We start from the raw sequence: 16622 nt of genomic DNA on the forward strand, positions 1-16622 counted from the left end.
GGAGGCAACATTCTGTCCTGGTGCTTTGAGAAGCTGGTGATGGTGATGGTTCTGTACTTCATCCTCTCCATTTTCAACTCCATGGCCCAGAACTATCACAAGAGACTATGCAAAAGTAAGCGTGCCTCCAGTAAGAAAGGGGCCTCCCATTGAGAGGAGAAACAGCCACTTGTAGTATTAGCCCCAAGCTCAAGGGGGTGTGATGAAATGGTTATTTTTATTTTTAGCCTTTCTTGGGTGTGTGTTTGTGTGCATGTATGACTGGCTAGGGAGCAGTGAACTTAAAGAATAAATTGTTTTAATTTTGTTGCCGCTATTGAGAACCTTTTTTTTTTATCTCAGACTTTCATTTAAAATTGGCTATTTCGAAGATCATTGTTGATTTGATTTTGTGTTGATTGTATGTTAATCTAGTGTTTAGAAAAGGCCCATGAATATGATTATTACATGCTGAAGTTATGTGACAATGTTTTGAAGAAATCAAATCAATTCTCTTCTAAGCAATATTGTATACAAATATTTTATACTTGTATGGGTGTTGTGTATTTCTTAAATCTTGTCATTCATGTTTGAAAATGTAGGAATATCATTTTAGTTTATTTTTCTACCCTGTTTTTTAGAATGGGTATTTTTTTTTAGTATGGGTGCTGTACTGGATACACCTATGTTATCATGCTAGAATTAATTATCTTTATTCATATCAATATTCTTTAAGATCATAACATTTTCATTTGATTTCACATCACTTTTGTCAAAGTAATTGAAATGTAGCATTAGGTTTTAAAATCTCTGGAATATTTGTGTCTATAGTTGAAAGTTGGAATTATCTTTCAATATTTTTAGCTTTGTTAGAGATAAAAAACAACAATTAATTGAATAGGTGTAGGTGTATCATTAGTAAAGACAAATCTTCTGTTCCTGGCACTCAAAACCCTGGGTTGGCATTCATGTGTCCTGCTCACAGAAGTTAGTTGACCAAGCACGAGACTTGAATTGAAATTTTGAAATAGTAGATTGCCTTTGAATTCAGGTTTAGTATTTTTTTCTTCTTTTACATTGTACAAAACATTTGCACCCTATTTAGCAAGCTTGGACTTTAGTAAATGACAATATAGTGATACTACTGATGAAGTTTGAAGTGTTTAGATGTATAGGTTTGGTAGCCTTGTTTTGATTATTTTCTACCTCCTTTTGTCTTGAATTAAAAAACAACCTCCAGTGATATTCACAATTCCCTTTAATGATAGCTCCAATGTAAACAGGGCAGCCATTTCATGAAGTAAAGAGTTAGGGCTCCAACAGATACATTCCCTTCATCAAGAACAACTCAGAACAAACCAGTTTCTTTTGTTAGTCTCACATATCTTGAGTGTTTACACACAGTTTTCATGTCATACTAGCTAAGATTTGTATTGCTAGAGATCTATTGTAGTTTAGGTCAGGTTGTTGGGCCATTGATCACCAGTCAGATGTATGATGCTGTTCAATACGTTTGTCTTTCAAATGATGTCCAGTAAGTTTCTCTTTCAGATGTTTGATGTTGCCCTATAAAGATAAGTATTTCCTTTTGTCACCATTTTCTCTTTTATGATTCCTGGTGTGTTTATTTTATGATCAGTTTTTATTAAGGTGTTTATAGTAATTGACCAACTTCATCTCTCTGAACTTACATGATTTTGAATGCTATCTTTCTTAAATGTAGTCCTGTCTTGTAGGCTGGACCACTGGAACATGAATTGTAAATGCAGTTAGCGAGATGCTATTTTGTAATAAACTAACTTTTTTTTTTACATGTTGCTATCTAGTTTGAAGAATTCATTCATTCATGTTTCTCTTTGTGTTGTGTTATGGGTATTTCTTTTTATAACTTTTTCCTACGCCTAAACCAGTTGGTATTGAACAAATTAAACACAAGCTATTGATAAGTAGACACTTTCAGTCTTTGGGTTATGAAAAAAAAAAGGAAAAATTGCCAAACCGTTGTCTCTCCTAGTGAAAGCCAATGAATAAATGAGTACTGATTAGTTCCCTGTCTTTCCCTTTTATTTTATACTGTATTTAAAATGTGTCCATTGATAGAGATGATGTTATTGAAGGTGTAGTGCATCCTATGCATAGAATACAATTAATCAAGAATAGAACTTACAATGAAGAAACATTTTATAGTAAGTGTTGATTTTTGTTTGGTTAAAAGTTTATATAATGGCAACACTTGTTCAATTAGGGGATGAATGCCATTTTTGCTATGAACTGAACAAATATCTTTCTATGTATATATCAATGTAATGTTTGGCAATATATATATTAATAAATTAATATATATATTAATAAATATATATATATATACATTTATATATATATATATATATATAACAATATCTCATTCCTATGTATCCAGTTTTCAGACACTGGTGACTTATGTATATATATTGGATTCCCTCACTGCCTGGAGGTGAAACAAAAGTGTCATCTCCATGATCCTTCTTTCCCCACCCCCCACCCCCAATCTCCAGACTTATTTGATCATGTGATTTTGATTTGTGTGTACTTGTACTTTTAAAATTTGTATTGTTTCATTAGTTTTATATTGAAATCAGATGAACATGTTTATTTCTATTGTGTTGGGCAGGTGGGACTTTTTGCCTTGATTTTTTTTTTTGGGGCTGGTTTGTTTAATTGCAGTAAAGAACAGAAAAGTGTCATTTAGTCCAGTAGCATTAGTTCCTCTACCATGGAACATTCTGGGAAGTCATAGTAAAATGGAATTTCAATACAGCTATGACCTTGGTGGTTTAAGTGTCAAACTCAGCTTCCCACCCAAATCTCTGTAGAGGGTTCAGATATCCCTATCAGACCTTGTGATCTAGGAGGCAGTTGATGTACAGATTATCTGTTCCTATGGCTTATGGTTAACCAGGGTGTCATGTGGCCAGCACAACCACCAAGGGCCTTTCTTCCCCAACATATGTCAAGTACCCATTTCAGTTGGGTGAACACATGAGAAGGGGAGGGCTTCCTACAAATCCCAGAATTTGAACTTGAAACCCCTTGGTTCAGAAGCAAAATGCTTTGCCTACCACTCAGCTGTAGTGCCCCTAAATCCAATCTCTGTGCCACTTGATAATTGTTTATCTATAATTTTGCTATAATCATGAAAAGTATTATTAGGGTGGGTTAAATTTTGATGATTGTGAAACATGCTTGATGGTCCACAGAATGAGTGAAGAACTGACACTTACATTTGATTCATATATGATTGTAGTTACTAGAATTGATTGTCAAACGTCTAAGTATATACATCATGATGTATGTTAAGTCAATACTTGGCAGTAGCAATAGTTTCTCAGAACAATTGGAGTGACAGACAAAGTATCTGCATGAAATACAAAGTAACTTGTTGCAAATCATGTATTTGAATATTAGAAACTTCTCTCACATAATTTTGTAAATGAACCTCATTGGATGGATCCATGGCCATCATCAAATACTTAGACTAGGACTATTTCTCCCCCACACTTCCTGAAAGGTTCTAGCTGTGTCTACAGCACTCCTGTAGTTACACTTTTCAAGAAATGTATTTGCACCTGTAGATTTGTTTAGTGGATGTTTTAATGAGAGCCATGTCTGGGACTGCAACATTGCATTTTTTTTCTTATATTTCTTTTTTTTGATACAATTATTTTCTATTTTCTTTCTTTGTGTTAGTGAAAAGAATATTTTTTTTGCTTTAGCAATAATTCTTTTTTATAATCAGATGCTGGACAAACTTTATTCTGTAATGTAATAATGAAATGTGGATGTTTGAAATATGTTTGCCAAAAACTTAAACAGGGGAAGTCATTATTCAGTTCCATTGTATCTGCTCATTGTCACTATTATATTTATTGATTTTGGCTTATTGAAATATGAAACAAATAGCCAATAGCATCATGGTCACATCACTCAGTCATTTTCCCAGATTGTTATGTTAACATTCAGATTTTTGAGTTCACACACCAAAAAAAAAAAAAAAGTAATTACAATTAAATTTTTTTTTGTTACAAAAGAATAGAAAAAAGTAGTTCAATCAATAAGAGGGCAGTTGGTTGTGATTCGACCTTGACTAGCAGTTGTGTGATGTGACCTTGACTAACAGTCATGTGATGTGAAAGTTTGGTATATATTTGTATGACATTTTCAAAGTGTATGAGGTTAGTTTCTACATGTGTATTTCTTCATGTTTCAATGTTCTCTCAGATTGTAGTGTTCCTTCATATGCTGTGTTATTAAATGGAAATGTAGAGTAGAAGCTCCGTCTGGAATGGGTTGTTTAATCTGCAGTTATTTGTAGTAGTCTGATGGCTGTTGGACAGGAAAATGCTTTAATTTCATCTGTTTGTTACACAGGATCCTGTTGTCTAAGATATTAAAATCTTTGAGAAACAATTTTCTTTTTTCAAGGTTTATTAAATATCCATTCTTACACAGTTTCATGTTCTGACCACTCTTCTGCATAGGATACTTGTTGACATTTATAAGCAATGGATAAAAAGACATTGTTTTTAAAATACAAAAATATATTTTAATAAGACAAAAAAAAAAGAAAAAGGATAAAAAAAAAACCATACATTTTAGAAAACTGTACACATGAATTGGCAAGGGCAATGTCAAACTCAGACAGCAGGATATTAAGACCTTTGTAAGAGCCAGTTTTAACATTCAAAAAATGAAGTCATTAGGTTGTTACAAGATGGCCATACACGGACTGGTACTGTAGAAATCTTAGGCAGCATTAACTTGTGTATGTATCAGTACTGTAGAAATCTTAGGCAGCATTAACTTGTGTATGTATCAGTACTATAGAAATCTTAGGCAGCATTAACTTGTGTATGTATCAGTACTGTAGAAATCTTAGGCAGCATTAACTTGTGTATGTATCAGTACTATAGAAATCTTAGGCAGCATTAACTTGTGTATGTATCAGTACTGTAGAAATCTTAGGCAGCATTAACTTGTGTATGTATCAGTACTGTAGAATTGTAGTTATCAAAACAAACACAACAGGGATGACTTGAGGGCCCATAAATACATATCATTTGACCTTTAGGGTCAGTTGGGAAGAGAGTTTCTGGCTTGTTTCCCTTGTCTTCCTGTTGGAAAGAAAGACTAGCATTTCTCAATAAACATTGGCTGTTAGAACTTAAGTATGCAGGCTACTAGCCAATCTCCAACTAAATCTACAGGCCTCGATCAACCTCCTAATACATCTAAGCAATTCTTGTTATTAATGCAATCTAGTGGGAAATAAACGTAATTTATGATTAAACATCAATAAAAACAATTTAGTCTAGACAATTATTTAAAAAATCTGGAAAGCTCCTCCTTCCCCATTTATTGTTGACAAAGAATTTTGACGGTTAACATTTGTGAATGAAATCTTAACAAACAAAAATGTAATGTATTATGAACTAAGCAAATGAAATCATTCTCTGAAGACAGTAAGAAAAGAAGACTACTATAAATATTTGGCTGAATTGACTGGTCCCACTTGCAGAATTGTGGCTGGTTAGGAACTCAGCTTTGGGTCTAGACAAGTTTTGGACAAGCTTCTTGGAGCTACTGGATTCAGACATGTCAGTGTAGAGGTTGCCTCCCCTGTAGTAGAATCCAGCTTCCGGGTCGTCCGACTGCTCTCCATCTGAGTCACTGACCTCCTTCATCAGTTGTCTAAGTTCAGTATCAGGTTCATAGTCTTGGGAAGGGACGCTTGTTATGTTGTTTACTTTGGAAAAGGAAAAGTGAACACATGAGCTAGTAAGTATCTCCATGATATTAAACAAATATACTAAATAACTTAAAGGGGTAGCTGGCCAGCTCTCCCCCAGGGCCGGCCTTAGGCAAAGGCAAATTAGACAGCCGCCTTGGGCCTCCGATTGGTGGGGGCCTCGCACTGGACTCATACGATTTTTTTTAGATAAAAAAAATTGCGAAACATGTATCAAACCTCAAACATAGCAGAACTCTATGTCTACTATGATGTAGGAGGCCTATGGTTAATTCACGAATATTCCGTTCTACATATGTTAGAAGACCATTTTTTTAAAAATAATAATAATAATAATCTTTATTATCCGTGAGGAAATTTGTTTTACAATTGTGCATTACAAAAAAAACAAAAACAATACATGATTAGAATAAACATTTGTACACTAGCAGACAAGACACACGTTCATACCCATAGACATTTAGATACCGGTATATTTATATATGTCTATGTTCATACCCATAGACATTTAGATACCGGTATATTTATATATGTCTATGTTCATACCCATAGACATTTAGATACCGGTATATTTATATATGTCTATGTTCATACCCATAGACATTTAGATACCGGTATATTTATATATGTCTATGTTCATACCCATAGACATTTAGATACCGGTATATTTATATATGTCTATGTTCATACCCCAGTTTCTCTTTTACATTACGTACGAGATTTACAACAGTAAGTTACATTTTGTTCAACAATTTCATTGCCAAAGGAACAAAAGAGTTTTTGTATCTATTTGATTTTGTGATCGGTGTCTCCTATCTTCTTGTGATGGTCAAATGTTCAAATCATGAAGAAGAGGGTGATTTTTAGCGACCCCGAAAGGAGAAAAGAAGCTATTAGTTTTGTGTGAAATGTTTGTCCGTCTGTCTGTCCGTCTGTCCCGTTTAGATCTCGTAAACTAGAAAACTTATGCAAGAAGTTTTTTTCATAAAAATACACTTACAACTATTCACTATTAATACTAACAAACACGGTAGGCTCCTTAGTAGGGGAGATGACTATTTACCATATTTTTAACAATTATGCAAATGGTTTAATTTGGATTTTTTGGTCAGAATTTTTTTTTTTTTTTTTTTTACATTTGTATTGCTAAGTTAAGTAAGTTCTGTTATACTAACTACTACATTTACACACACACACACACACAAATATTTACTTTTATTTTTAAGAGAAAAAATCTATTTAGTATGTATATAAGTTGGGCATAATTTAAAACAACAATTAATAAGTAGTTTTTTAAAATAATCGCGTGAACTGCCGCGTTACACTACACTAGTAGAACACTGAACTAAAGGAATTTTTTTTTTTTTACGGAAATGTTTTTTTCTTGAGGAATAAGAGATTGTCCCTTTACAAAACAATTAGAGCAATTATATATTCATTATAAGACATTAGTTAGACCAGGTTTACATCTAACTTCACATTCACTTTCACCTATCCTTTGGTCTGTGGACCGCTGGGGCACCACACGCGATCCGTCAACCTTCATTCTCCATTCTTCTCTGTCATTTGTCTTTGATAGAATTTCATTCTGATGTTCTTTCTGAAAATATTGAAACCTGCCACTTTTACCACCTTAGGGGCCGATTTTGAGTTTGTATCTCCACAAAAAACTATCTTTGTAACCTTGTTTATGCTTAAAATCAATGTTTTTCTGAAATAGGTGTCCATGTCACTAGCGGATCCAAAACTTTGGAGTGAGAGGGGGCGAATTTTTTCAAAACCCTAACCCTAACCCCCAGTAAAACCTAACCCTAACACCCAGTAAAACCTAACCCTAACGCCCAGTAAAACCTAACCCTAACGCCCAGTAAAACCTAACCCTAACGCCCAGTAAAACCTAACCCTATGCATAAACGTGCGTACAGCATATATATATATCAGTGGGGTTCGGGGCGAAGCCCCGCCGCCAAAAGTGTTTGCTTGCATTCTTCACTGCAGAAACGCATAAACCTGGCCTAACTAGTTCCCCTTTTAGACCTTGTGGCAGATGAGGTAAAGTTCATTTGTTTTTGTGACCTACGGTTAACGAGGGTGTCATGTAGCCAGCACAACGACCAACCGCCTTTACTTTTCCCCAACTAATGTCAGGTACCCATTAGAGCTGAGTGGACTCAGAGGCTCCCAAAGTTGAAAATCCCAGTCTTCACCAGGATTCGAACCCATGACCCCCGGTTCGGAAGCCAAGCGCTTTACCGCTAAGCCACCGCGACTCCCCATGGCCCAACTGATGTCTTATAATTGATCTATTTTTTTTGAAAAGGCTCAATCTCTTATTAGAATCCTTAAATAAAAATAAATAATTCTGCATTAACAATTAAATTTTCAGGAAAATGATGTTTACAAGATTACTATTCGTTTTAAATTAGGTCTAACTTATAATGCATACTAATTAGCTTTTTCTCTTTAAAAAAACTGCTTGCATAACTGATTTTAAAAATTAGATTTTCGCTTTCAGAAAAAAAAAAAAAAGTAGCCGTTGCATCAGAACTTTGAATGGTCTAAAATATTGTGATGTCGGACTTTCAATATCTTTTCTAGTTTACGAGATTTAAACGGGACGACGGACAGACGGACAGACATTTCGCACAAAACTAATAGCGTCTTTTCCTCTTTCGGGGGCCGCTAAAAAGTATTAGTTTGTCCGATGGGCGGATGGCTATTGCATGTATCGCCCCTCCCACCTGGTACAACCCTTTTCATTTTATATTTACTAATGATAAAATTTGAGATTAGAGTGTGGTGCTCCCTCACGACCCCACCAAATCGACCAACATACAAGAAAGGGGGGGGGGCGAAATAATCTAAAAATAGGTTGAAATATAAATAATTAGAATATATTATTAACATAAGTAATAAATTCGTATAGATATCGTGTGAATTCGCCCCTACCGCCCCTTCCCCCCTGGATCCGCCAGTGATCCGTGTGCGGTTTGTTTGTTGCCTATGATCTTACTAGCAGCATTTCCAATTTTACATTTTTAGCGTCCCCGAAAGGGGACAAGAAGCTATAAGGTTAATGTAAAATGTCTGTCCGTCCCGTTTAGATCTCGTAAACTAGAAAAGATAGTGAAAATCCGACATCATAATATTTTAGTCCATTCAAAGTTCTGATAAAATGGCTACTTTTTTCTTTTCTAAAAGCGAAAAATCTAATTTTTTAAATCACTTATGCAAGCAGTTTTTTTTTTTATAAAAAATACACCACTTTTACAACTATTCTCTATTAATAGTAACAAACACGATAGCCTCGGATATTGTCAATGTCACACTTCTTTATTTGTCTATTTCAGAACTCTGTTGTAGTGTCCAGACATCCTTGCCTTCGACATAATATAACCTACATCATGCCTACTTACCTAGATGTCCACTGCTGGGTTGTTTCGCTAGGTCTGGGTTGAATGTAGACGTCCCATATTTAAGAGTCACCTGCCTGAGCTCTTTGGGAGTTGAAGATTCGTCTACGTCTTCTGCCAGCGTCTCATTGGATGCCTCGTGCTTTACCAAGTTGCTAAGTTCTGTAGTGGACCAATCGCCCTCTTCCATAACGTCAGGGCTCCAAGAGTTACTTCTTTGTTCTGCAGACGAGAAGCCGGATGTTGAGAAATTCCCGCTCTCTGAATCCAAGCTGCTCCGCGCGGACGTTAGCTCTGCGACGCTGTCGTTGGTGAACGAATTCACTGTTTGATCTATTGGAAAGACTGTAGTGATCAAAGCTTCTTCGGGATCTCCCACCGGAATGGTTGAGTAGTACAGGTTGTCTTCCACAGTTTCCTCAAAGTCAGTTGTTGGCAATCGTAATCCTTTAGAAACAACATTAAATTGTAACAGGAATAAAGATGTTGTCATGATTAATGAAAGTATGTAATTTAGTGTAAATAACTCGTATACTACTATTTATTTTCAGTTGGTGCATTCCAATTTACAAGACACAAGAGAAATCATTCGATTACAAATTACAAACAAGTAGGTCTACTGTTTTTTTTATTAGGCATATCATAACAATTCAGACCATGTCATTATATTTATACATTATGTCGCATTGTTAAATATAGGGACCGTTTCTTACATGAAAATGATGCAGGTTTCAGGATGACAAGTTAAAATGAAGCATTGATCTTTATCTTGTATTTAACAATTTTAACAGTATTCTTAGTCCGTTGACAACGATAAAAGTCAGTAGCGTTAGGAGTGCGAGAACGACGAAGGGTGCGGATTGTTCCAGGTGACACCAAATTGGCAAAGGTGAGAAAATAACGAAATAATAATAAAAAAAAAAAAGAATGGCGTCACATTGTCCAGTTGTATACCGTTGAACTAATACGTTTTATAATGATCTCCTTCTATTAGGCTTCGGAAAAAAAAAAGAAGAAGAAACCAACGACAAAATTGTATTGCAAAAGTTTAAAGTTGACATCGTGAAGGTTTTGAAGTCATCCCCTTTAAAGTACCGGTAAGTAAAATTTACAATTAACTGACTGGCTTCCACGTCACTTGTAAATCCAGAAAGTCTAGAATGATTCCTTTTGGATTGAGAAGACAAGATGTTGTTTTTTTAAGATCTTCCTAGTATGGTTGTATATTTGTAACAAATATTTAAACACATTCCAAATTTGTCAAAAATTAAAACCCCGCCAATTTGAGCCCTTATGTACGTGGCACATATTAATTTAAGTGAATTTCTTTTCTTAACTCAAGAGGAAAGGGGCGCAAGTTTGCACCCCCTCCCTATCTTTCGGCACTGTTGGCTAGAGTCTAATATTAATATGATCTTTCAAATAGTCTTCCCCAACTTATGTCAGTTAGCCATATAGCATGCTAATTGACATTTACATTTAAGAACAAATTTAAAATACAATTTACCAGCATTAGCAACAGTAAGTTCCAATGCATTAATTCTTTTAGTCAACAGCTCAATTTGACTGGTCATAAACAGAACAGCTTTCTCAAAGTAATCTTTGGTGGTCATCTGCTTCTCCAACTCAACCACAAGATTCTCAACCGTTGACAGTTTTTTGGAGAATTCTATAAATGTTGACATGTAATTAACATTTACAAGTGTAATTAATATCAATGGAACTCGACGACACTATTTTAAACTTAATTAATCATATCGATAATAACCAGTATACCCAACAATGCCCAATATTATTAAATGGGCAAGGTGCCATATGAATTTCCCTCAGCTTCTGATGCATCGTGTGCTGAAGTTTGAAGGAGTTGGATAGCTCGGCCTCATGAGTGGGATTTGAAATCACTGATTGAAAAGATCAAGTTCAAGGACTCGTGCAAGAATGTATTGGTTAGCTGCAAGAGTTGTGGCAGACAGGAGACGTAATGGGGGAGAACGCAGGGCGCCCATGAAGCCCTCAGTTGGAAATGAGCTAATTATTAATCAACCAATCCACCGACTAACCAACCACAAGGAATGACCTAATTAGAAACCTACCAAATGTAGTAGCTAACTGAGCACCTAACTAGTTACCTAGCAAGCCTAATTACTGACTAGTTCACTAATTGACTAGCTGACAAATTAACTAACTTATTGTTTGATTGACTAACTGACTGACAGATTGACTGAACAACTAAATGACTGACATTTTACTGACTGATTAATTAATTGACCAACTAACTAGCTGACTGAGGGACTGACTTTCTGACTGACTGACTTACTGATTGACTGAAAACTTTTACTAAGTAATTAACTGATTGATTGACTGACTGACGAAGTTGACTAAGTGACTGACTTCTAAATAGTTTACCTCTTTCTTGACTTTCTTTTAATGTTTGCGCCATTCTCATGCTGCCCCTGGAGATCACAGTCTCTTTGCTTCTCATGCGATTGTTCGACTTGAAGGATTGCCCAGATTTTGGTGGGGGTCCGAAATTGCCTGGGAGACCCGGCAGGCCCGGCGGCCCCATTTTGCCCGGGGGTCCTGGTTGGCCTGGTATTCCTGGCGAGCCTTGTCTGGAATGAATAAAAATGCTGTAGAGTGCAAACTTTGCTTATTCCATCTAGTAATATATAATCTTTGATTAGCTGTAAACTGACCCGGATACAATTTTGTTCGTTGTTTTTAGTCATTACGCTGAATCATGTCACTTCCTACAAAACAAACTTTTGTAACTTTTCTGCGATCAACACTGCTAGTCTATAAACATTTTAGCAATAAAATCTCTAGCTGCCACATGGCCATGTAATCATCATCATCATCATTAAATTCCATTTGAATGAGGGCTTGAGAGGCTCAAATCCTTCTCTTGCAAAAGCCCTGGACAGAAACCCTGCTGTCTTGCGTAGTGCATACATATCACAGGTCGAGAAATTGTGGTTTCTCAGACCTGACAAGACGGAGGCAGTCAAACAGAATACGTAGCGGGGGCACCCTGAGTCAAAGTTTGGCCATAGCCGTGAGAAATATGAGCCTGTCCTGCACAGTGCTATAATACCTTGCTCAGGCCTGGATAGCCTCCATCAGGGGGCGCCTCGTGACTCCAAGACTCCGAGGGCTTTTTGGGACTTGTCCCAGCACCTCATCCACTTTTCCATTTCTATTTTTTTAGATTCTTGCCAGAGCATGATGAAAACTCAAGCTCGGTGGGTGGTGTTAGACCTTCCTAGTGGGCCAAGGAGTTTCCAATGGTGTTGTCAGTCACAATTATGTGACTCGGTACCTGTTAACTAGAAACGCTACACTTAATAACGATAAACAACGCCAACACTATAACGCCAGATTCATGAGTGAATTTATTTACACACTATGTTAACACTAGAGATGGGAATCGAACCCAACTTTTAAAGTTCGGGTTCGGTTCGATCAGATTTAAGTTCGGGTTCGGTTCGGTTCGATGACGAGTATAGTTCGAGTTCGGTTCGGTTCGGTCAGGTCCAAAGTTCGGGTTCGGCTCGGTTCGATGTTATGAAATTATGTAATAGCGAAATTAAGTTATTAGGCTTAATGAAATGTAGCCTATTAGATAAAAACACTTTCATTTGAATTTTTCATAAAACAAATACTTTGCAACCTATAATAGGCCTATGGGCAATACTCATTCCAAAATAATGTTGCTTACATAAATTTCAAGGGTTGTAAAAAATGTCTTAATGAGTCAGTGTCTCACACCTATATATAGCAGGCCTATGGTCAGTTTTTTTTTTTCCGAAATAATGTTGCCTACATAAATTGTAAGCGTTGTAAAACTTTCTTCAAGGAGATAGAATTGAAGATGCGGCAGGTTTTCGCTCAAGTCGGCAAGGGGTTTAATTCCGGGCGGGACGCGGCGCTAAGCGTATTCTAAACTTTATCTCATAGTAAGAAGAGAGAATTTTTAAAAAGCTTATATTTATGTTTTCTTACAGAACGCACTAGTCATCTTATTTTTTAAAAAGTCGAGGGCCATATTAAATCTAGTAATAAAGAAGCAGCCCTGACCAATAGTATTATGTGAGGGACATTCTAGGTAGGCCTACATATTGCACACGTACTTCTGTAATAGGCGTGATCTTTTTTCAAAAATATTCTTCGTGTTAAGACGTCTCTGTAGCGAATTTTTTTTCCTACATAAGTCGTCATTATAATGAATAGCAATAGACGGAAGAAATTCGACTATTATGAGACAAAAAAATGCAGAAGAATCACACTAGTGGAGATGTTTTAAAATGTGTTCTTCAAAACGTTTGGACCCATATTGTTGTATACGCGCCTCGCAAAAGCAGTCTAAATTTAACAAGGTCTTATTAGAAGATATTCCTACTTAATATATTTTAATTTTTAAACATATAATTTTACTAATATTCAGATAAGTTACACTGAAAAGAAAACATTTATTTCGGCGCCCCCTTTCCTTGTTAGTTGGTTTGTCGCTTACAAACAGCTAGTATAATTGAAGTTTATTGAACCAATAAAGACGTTTTATATTTTTACTTAAACTTTAAAAGAAATTTCTTATGCGAGCAGCTCAATAGCGTAACTGTTATTACAATATTCACTTATTTAACTTGAGATAGAGATGTAATATTAATGAAATATACTGATATTTAAACGAAATCTAGCTCACCACAAAACAACGTCTTTACACTCATTTCTCAAAATTGTCTGCCGTTTCACATTTGCATTACTCTAATTTCATCATCCTCATCATACATGCATACACCAATCAATCGCTTAACCTCATCTTACCGCCGCCAGGAAACACACACACACACTCTATTACACCCCTATTTGTCAGAAAGTTACTTCCACCCCTCCCAATTCGAGGTACTCGCCATCCCCACACCGGTGCATTAAAAATACTGATGATCAATAATGCAAACCAGAATAATAGTAATAATATTCCTATACGGAATACTTCACAATTTTTAAACATACAACACTAAAAAGAAATGTAAATACCGTTATTTAGTAATTAAATATTAAGTTTTTTAAGTAGTTCTAATATTAAGTATTTATAAAGGAGATTCCGTTTTAAACTGATTTTACTATGAAAAGAAGATAATTAAATGTATTTTAAACTAGAATACATAAGAACTTATTGAAGATTTATATCTACACTATATAGTCGTCCAAAAATATTCTACTCTCAACTAACAGCCATTTCAATAAAAGTGACAATATTGATTGACTTTCTACTTACTAGATCTACTGAGAGGGCGGGCTAATCGGTTCAAAAGAAATATTGCCAACAGCCCGCGAAAATTCAGGGGCAGGGAGAGTCGGCACGTATGGAAAAACCCATGGGAACACCTAGCGCGCGCTTTTATTTTTCTTTAATTTCCAAAATACCCCCACCCCCTTTATCTGTCCCATGTTTGGATAATGGCATCATTAGAATTAAAATAAAATATTTAAGTATTTTATTATTATTATTATTAAACTAAAAAAAAAATGTAGAAATTGCAAAATTAGTTCGGTTAAGATAAGGAGGGTTCGTTCGGTTCGGTTCGTACCGAGCAGTTTCAAAGTTCGGGTTCGGTTCGGTTCGGTCATAAGTGAGGTTCGAGTTCGGTGTGTTCGGTTCGGGTTCGGTTCGTTTCCCATCTCTAGTTAACACACACGACACATAACATTCCCAACATTCACTTCCTTGGTCAAGGGAATCATTCAAGATAATCATATAAACAATGTCAACATGATGACAGTGTCGATATTGGGGAGCCTGGTCCATGGCTTTGCAAAACCTGTAGTACAAGTTTTGAGTCAGTGACCACAACAATCTGTGTTACTCTCAAATGTCCCTCACGTAGTTGAGAGTCAATGACTTTTTAAGGTTTAAAAGACTGCCTTGGCCTCCGCATCAAAACTGCAAACACTACCACATGGTCCAAAGATTTTGACTTAGTATTATATCACTATTGTGGTGATATCAAGTCATGTATGCGATGGTCAACGAAAGTTGGCCCTTTCTATTGCAATGACTTTTAACGACTTAAAAAAATCAGCTCAGGGCGATGGTACAGAATCCTGAAATTTATATGCCCTTGAATGTGTAAGTATTGAACATGTTTACGATCTGAAGTAATCCTGCAGTGTCCGTGTGTAATTTGAGATGTTTCTTAGAAAGCCACAGAATACTGCCTCTCACTTCTTCCCCAATAGTCCTAAATAGCTAATGGTGCCTTTGTTCAAGAGATGTACTAAAATCAAATGAACGCCTGTATCTAATACTTACATGGATCGCCCTGGAGGGCCTTGAGGACCAGATGGTCCCATCTTTCCTGTCGGACCTGCAGGCCCTTGTGGTCCAGGTGGTCCTCTTTCACACTCACACTTGGCAGTAAGTGGGGCAAACTTGGGTGCCCTTGTAGTTTCCAGCGCCCCGTCATTGAACAGACTCAGCTGAAACAAATATTATAAAGTTCAATAATCCTTTTTTTCCCCAGATAAATGAGATAAACGCTTCAAAATCTGGCATGCATTAGCTAAATAAAATAGGTGCTTCGAAATGTGGGAATGTTCTGCTGGCTTCTTGGTAGGACTCGAGAGAAATTTAGACAGTTTTTAGTTTGATTTAAAATGAAACGATTAACATGAGTAGCCCTATATAACTTTTTAACAATGTCTTAAGACGAGTAAGGGATTTCTCTTCAGTTTAACTGAAGCGGTGCTTTAAAAAAAAGATTAATGAAAGTACTGCTAGCCTCGACAATGTTATATTTGTATGCGATCTTTTAGACCTGTCTACCCTAAACGTATTGTTTTAGCCAAGCCAAGAAGTGCTTACATGAAAGAAAAAGAAATGCTCACATTTTTTACAGATATTTTGAAATATTCAATGAAACTTTCGTTGTTGTTGACTTGAATATTATTTGTACACTGGCAGTAGACCTAAAGTAGACCTAAAGTAGACCTAAAGTAGACCTAAAGTAGACCTAAAGTAGACCTAAAGTAGACCTAAAGTAGACCTAAAGTAGACCTAAAGTAGGAGGTAATGAGCTTCACCTTCATTCTAGATCGTTCTTAAAGTTAAAGTAAGTAAAGTACAGGCAGATGATGTGAAGGTCATCTGTTTCTGTGGCCCACGGTTAACGAGGGTGTCACGTGGCCAGCACAAAGACCAACCGCCTTTACTTTTCTCCAACTAATGTCAGGTAGCCAATAGAGCTGAGTGGACTGAGCGTGGACTCAGAGGCGCCCTAAAGATCCTGAAATTCAAAATCCCAGTCTTCACCAGGATTCGACTCCAGACCGTACTTATGTGACGTCAAATATTCTACGTTAAATAATTGATTCCGATGATTGTTAATCATTAATGTCAAATTCCGTAGGCTTCCTTCTATATAATGTAATTACCCCCAGGTTTT

The 16622-nt window shown here is 36.2% G+C and overlaps 2 protein-coding genes across 8 annotated transcripts in view; one reads left to right on the forward strand and one right to left on the reverse strand.

The window, feature by feature from the left end:
• LOC106079672 (vacuole membrane protein 1-like) overlaps positions 1-4425 on the forward strand; it is a 31030-nt gene extending 26605 nt beyond the window's left edge. For all 7 annotated transcript variants that reach the window (XM_056005830.1, XM_056005828.1, XM_056005825.1 and 4 more), the window contains one exon: positions 1-4425. In XM_056005830.1, the coding sequence (XP_055861805.1) occupies positions 1-153 (153 nt within the window). In that variant the 3' untranslated portion in view covers positions 154-4425.
• Positions 4426-16622, reverse strand: part of LOC106079674 (uncharacterized) — a 23855-nt gene continuing 11658 nt past the window's right edge. Inside the window, exons 5-9 of the mRNA XM_013240874.2 lie at positions 15491-15657; positions 11584-11789; positions 10685-10846; positions 9181-9624; positions 4426-5761 (exon numbers count right to left, since the gene is read on the reverse strand). Of these exons, the coding sequence (XP_013096328.2) occupies positions 5448-5761; positions 9181-9624; positions 10685-10846; positions 11584-11789; positions 15491-15657 (1293 nt within the window). The 3' untranslated portion in view covers positions 4426-5447. The remainder of the gene's footprint in view (positions 5762-9180; positions 9625-10684; positions 10847-11583; positions 11790-15490; positions 15658-16622) is intronic.

Source organism: Biomphalaria glabrata, chromosome 12, assembly GCF_947242115.1.
Source record: "Biomphalaria glabrata chromosome 12, xgBioGlab47.1, whole genome shotgun sequence".
In the NCBI taxonomy this organism is placed as follows: Eukaryota; Metazoa; Mollusca; class Gastropoda; family Planorbidae; genus Biomphalaria; species Biomphalaria glabrata.